This window comes from Mustelus asterias, chromosome 4 (assembly GCF_964213995.1).
Source record: "Mustelus asterias chromosome 4, sMusAst1.hap1.1, whole genome shotgun sequence".
NCBI classification, from domain to species: domain Eukaryota; kingdom Metazoa; phylum Chordata; class Chondrichthyes; order Carcharhiniformes; family Triakidae; genus Mustelus; species Mustelus asterias.
The window spans coordinates 30896044-30902043 of NC_135804.1; the positions used below are offsets into that span (position 1 = coordinate 30896044).

Sequence of the window (6000 nt, forward strand, 5' to 3'; positions counted from 1 at the left end):
CTTCTGTCAACATCTCTATTTCTCTGCTAATGTCCTCCTAACAACATCCTTCCTTTGCTTCCATGCTGTTTGTGTTTTGTTACTGCTGATATCCAATACTCAATGCAAGCCTTAGTTAAGACAGTGAGTTTGATGGGTACTTGCACTTTTGTAGCCAACACTGAACCCATTTTCACCGAGTATAAGGATACAGGTACTTTCCAAGAGGGATCCCAGGATAGTGAGCAGATACTGGAACTGTACCTGTTATTTTTTTATGCCTCCTTAAAGTGAACTGGATCATAGCACAAACTAGTATTCTTGCAGCAACCTGAGTGTTTCAATATATGTTTAACCTACATTTGTTTGATTTCTTATTTATAAAGGAATTCATTTTTTTCAGTGTATAGTAGCTAATGAGGTATTTCTAAATTCCACTTATTTAATCAATGTCATCAATAAAGCCTAATTTAAACTTCTAGAACAATATAATATGGTGATTGATAGATAGTGTAGCATCACAATGAAAAACAATACTATCCACTTGAAATATGGTACTGATTTTTGCTTTCTTTGTTGGAATACTTTATACTAACCAGATTTTACACTAAGTTATTGTTACTCATGAAAGCTGTAGAGTAGCTTTTCATTTCAGTGTAGTGATTTGTGCCCAACCATGTTAATACTATATACATAGACAAAATATGGCAACACTGAAAAAACAGCATTGAGTAGTTTTTTTAAAGTAATTCTCAAAAGGCATTTTGTAGCATTTGTTAAACCCCTCTTTGTTCCTGAGCAAGCGAATGGATCATTTATTCAAAGCAAACTTATTATAGAGTCCTCCTAACAATATGAAGAATTTATACCAGGGAGATTGAATGCCGAATACTAGATGAATCTTTACATTATTTAACTCCTAGTCGTGCATATAAAATAAATGTTCAGTAAAGCTAATAGATCTAACTGTCTGTTTCCTTTAGACAAGTAGAATCTGAACTTGAGACAGTTTGGGAATCAACAACAAGAGAAAATCGGCGGATAAAAGATCTCTTGCATTGCACTTTACATGAAAGTAATCTCTTGGACACTGTCAAGTTTGATCGATCAGCTATAAAAGAAAACCCTCACAGATATTTAGGCAGTAAATCGGATTTCAGAGCATTCAGCTACTGTGATGTGACGCTCTCCTCTGCTAGAAGGATAGAAGATAGGAAGATGCATGAAAATCACCTGCGGCCAAACCTTAATAAGCGTTTGCCTCATCGTGTGGCTGAAAGTGGAGATTGTGCAATGACTCACCAAAAAAAGCAAAAGCCCAGAGAAGAAAGTGTCAAGAGCCCAATGTTTGAGTCTGACTCTGATCAACAACAAATTGCTTCCTCTGATGAAAGTGACAAAAATGAACATGATTTTTACTCTTAATAAGATCACCATTGATGTTTTCAAATGTATTATTCCTGAGAATGTTATTACAATCTCTGTTGACTGACAACAAAAGAATCAAATTTCCAGTTGATAGCTTAAGGAATGATATGACAAGATTTCACATTTTAAAACTTTTACTGTAACAACTGACTAAAAAGAACTATTGATTAAATTCTATTTTCTGTTTGCAGGACTATTGTTTAAAACCTATTTTCCTTTTGCAGGCAACTCGTGCTTTAAAATACAAAAGAATAATATTCTTCTGAGGCCAACGTGAAAAAAAAACACACTTCACAGGTATATTTTACACGTCCTTTATATAGGCGGTCAATTTTCCCTAAATCAATCCAAAGTTATTCTTGGCTCCTGACAGTTTATTCCTGTTCTTTTATTTTCTCAGCCTGGTAACTTGCAATCTTAGAACTGTTGTCCACAGTGATTTTTTTTCTTTTCATGGAGACATACTCTCTAGCCCAAGCTAGATGACTCTTCCAATCTTGTTTATAGCACAGTGGTTAGCACTGCTGCCTCACAGCGCCAGGGACCCGGATTTGATTCCAGGCTTGGGTCACTGTCTGTGTGAAGTTTGCACATTCTCCCCGTGTCTGCGTGCGTTTCCTCCGGTGCTCCGATTTCCTTCCACATTCTGAAAGATGTGCTGGTTAGGTGCATTGACCCAAACAAGTGTCGGACTGTGGTGACAAGAGGAATTTCACAGTAACTTCATTGCAGCGTTAATGTAAGCCTTACTTTTGACTAATAAATAAACTTTAAACTTTTTTTTAACTTCCCACAAATATGTTGTTTTTAATCTGAGCATAAATGTCCAAACCCTGTTCCTGCGCGATTAACCCCAGAAACCTTTCAGTTTCTAGCTGCTCCCTTCTGGATCCAGGTAGACTAAAATCACTGATTGTGATATTCAATGATAGTCTAGGAAAACCTGTAACCTGATATTTTCAGTGACTTCCTCTGCATCCAGCCCCACGGCATCATGTGGGCCTTGCAATCAAGGTATGTCAATTATCTATCCTTGAGAGGTTAACTTTCTTTCTTGTAAGTAAATGGATAGTTTCAAGCACAGCTGTTTGTAGCCCGGCATTCTCAATATATCTCTGGGACTTTGGAGATTCACAATTCTCCACTGTTAATACACAGGCTGCTGCCATTGTCTCCAAGCTTCTCAATCTTGTATCTTCTTCCCAGTAAAGCACTCTTAAGGCTTCCTTTTGATCCCTAGCAATCAAACCACTCAGGCTTACTGTCAGGCAGACTTCAGAACAGGACACACAAAAGACGCAATTCCACTAACCATCTTATAAACCATAATTGTTAGAATCATTTTTTCCCCTTATGCTTGTTGAAATAGAAATGTTTTGCCTATCCTAAAAAAATAATTTTCTGCTTACTTCATATTAAGCTTTTTTAAAAAATTGTCATTTAAAGATGCACACTTCCACTGCTTTATTTATATCATAATGGTATTCATCCCTGAATATATCCTGCCACCAAATATATCCTATCATCCAAATTTTCACCAGGTTATCAGGTGTGTGCACCCATTCAGAGCCTTGGGCAAGATTTTGTAGCCCCACTCACTACCAGGGTTGTCTGGTCTCACTGAAAGTCAATGGAACTTTTGCTGGGCCATCAAATCTTTGACAACAGTTCCTGTCACAATGAGGCCGGAAAATCCCGGTCTTTGTTTTCCTTTAAAGTTGAGTTTAATTGGGTATCATTGTTTCCTAAACACAGAATGAAATAAAATTGTCTCTTTTTAAATGATAAGTAGTTATATCCTTAATCTTTTCACAGTGATTTGCAGAGACAATAATGTATGGAATTGTGTTTTGGGCAGCTAAAGGGACATTAAAAAATTGGAAAAAAAACACAGACTTTGCAACAATTTGGGGCTTTTGAGTTTTGGTGTGGTGAAACTGGAGCTGGGGGAAATTAGTTGAATTTATATCATTGGGACTTTTGTACACAGGAATAGGAATTTTATAATGCTGTATGGAAACAAATTTACTAAAAACATGCTTCTGGACAATGGGCAAACAAGTATGATGGGAACTGTCAGTGAATTGCAGAGCATATCTATAATCACTTTGTACTTCAACTTGAATGTGCCTTCTAATTGAAGTAAAATCAATAAATTAGATAGGAAATGTTTATTAGTAATGTAGTAATGGTCGGTATCCTTCAATACCGACCAAGGAGCAAATGTCACATATATGCATCTGCTGAAGTTCATTATCAATAATGAATCATAGGATCCCGACAGTGCAGAAGGAAAGCACTCAGCCCATCAAGCCTGCAGCAACCACAATCCCACCCAACCTCTATCCCCGTAGCCCTGTAGAGTCTGTTATGTTTTAAGAACACTTAGATAAATTACTTTTTATTGACATTGAATTTTCTGAAGCATATGATGTGAATATTTCAGTTAGATGGGCCATCAAATTTATATAAATAAAAGATAAACAAAGTATGTATTTAAAATGTTTGGCAAGTACTAAAAGTATCAAACATATTTTTGTGATAAAATAACCCTTTAGTTTACAATAACATTCACAAACCTATGCAACATGTTCTGATAATAACTAACTTTTGCATTGTTGCCATTCTGTCTTCTATCAATACCTTTGTGAGGGTGTTTTTGTGACAATTGTGTACATTTCCAGTTCATCTTTGTTAGGTGCAATCAAAATAAACACGTTTTACTCAAATGTTTGGTTCCAAATTGATAATCCATAGAACTTCACAAGCTAGAGATTATTCAAAACTCTGTATTAAGATACATCCTCAAAATGTTTCCACCCTCCAGCACAGGTGAATTCTACGCTCAGGTGATTTACATTTTTTGCAGTATGCAGTTTCCAGCTAGACACATGCTCATTAGAGTGGAGAACATTATGTGCTTCCAAAGATCTTTATGCAACAACTTCAAGACCTGGTGCTCTTTTGTGAGTTTGCCTGCTTATATTTGACTGTTAATTTTAGACAGGTTCCTATATTTGACAGTACTTTTTTGAGGAGTTCAACTGTCTGACCCAGTGAGGTAATATATGATTTGAGACTAACACTTGGAATGGGCAAAGTGCTAGAATGCATTTCAAGCGATATTAAACTTTTTACTCTTTTATTTTGACTGGTTGCTGGTGGAGTGCATGCTGCTTCTGTTTAAATGGGTGGATAATTTTCCTAGCACTGTATTTCTAAAGTTGAAAAGTTAAGAGAAACAGAAAAGGGCTTGAATATTGACTGAGGTGTCCAACTCAATTGACATGGTGAGCCTGATCCTGACACTTAGCATGGACCAAATTCAACAAAAGTTACTTCAACACAACTAATAGAATTTGGATCGATTGTGTTAAATGGGTGTTGTATACTCCAATTTTTGGATGTGAGGTGCTGCAACTCATCTGTATGGGGCAGATTAAATCTAATTTGGACAGCAATATATTGGTCCTCACTATTTTTAGACATACCTTGGTTGCTGTCTGAAATCAAATTTGCTTCAAGTTCCATATGCACTTTACAGAAGGATCCTTTTTCAGTTTTTCTCATTAAACAGCCATCCCTCTCCATCAAAGAAATAATGAGGCATTTTTTTCTACTTGCCCCACACTATATGGAGTCGAAAGAGCAGGTGCTCCGAGCTCATTTTCGGCCCTCCTGTAACTCCTCGATCAATTGGAGATTGTGTTGTAAAATCAGTGCGACTCCCTGTGCAAAGTGCTGATTTCCCTTCTTCAAGATTTACCAACTAGTGGAAATAATCTTTCACTATTGGAGTATCAACAGAACCTAGAATACTGATAAAGTCCAGGATTTCTTGGGAGGTTCAGGTAACTGGCATTTTTGTTTTTGCATCACGTGTGGGTGAGTTGTAGACTCACAGCGGTACAGGGGGAGGCAGTGGTATTGTCACAGGACTAGTAATCCAGAGACCCAGAACAAGGTCTGGGGACCCGGGTACAAATTCCGCCAAGGCAGATGGTGAAATTTGAAGTCAACAAAAATCTAATTAAAAGTCTACTGATGACCATGAAACCATTGTCAATTATCGTAAAAACCCATCTGATTGACTAATGTCCTTTAGGGGAGGAACTCCTTACCTGGCCGTCCTTACCTGGTCTGGCCTACATGTCACCCACAGCAATGTGGTTGACTTTCAAATGTCTTCTAAAATGGAGGGCACTTGGGGACAAGCAATAAATGCTGGCCCAGTCAGTGTAAAATGAAATTAAATAAGCAACTACTACATTTTTGTTGAACAATGCAACTACCAGGGTTATAGAAGGTGAACAAAATTCATTTTTCATTCAACCATATGGCTATGTTCCCTACTTTCTCCACCTAAACTTTTCAGATTCTTCCCTGCTTTTTCTGGCTTCTAAAATCCATCAGTAAATTTGTCCAATTCTCGCACCATGACTCATTGTCTATTCCTCTATTGTTTTAATCTATTTCCAACTCCCACCACTCCTTGGAAACACCTTAAGATATTTTCTAGTTTAAAGGAATTTTACAAATGTATATGGTTGCTCTTTAAATTAACCTTTGGTGAAAATAGCCTTCAGAGAACAA

The 6000-nt window shown here is 37.0% G+C and overlaps 1 protein-coding gene across 1 annotated transcript in view; it reads left to right on the forward strand.

Annotated features, from left to right (window-relative positions):
* cep89 (centrosomal protein 89) overlaps window positions 1–4133 on the forward strand; it is a 119544-nt gene extending 115411 nt beyond the window's left edge. The window contains exon 20 of the mRNA XM_078210777.1: window positions 963–4133. Within this exon, the coding sequence (XP_078066903.1) occupies window positions 963–1404 (442 nt within the window). The 3' untranslated portion in view covers window positions 1405–4133. The remainder of the gene's footprint in view (window positions 1–962) is intronic.
* The last annotated feature ends 1867 nt before the right edge of the window (window positions 4134–6000 follow it).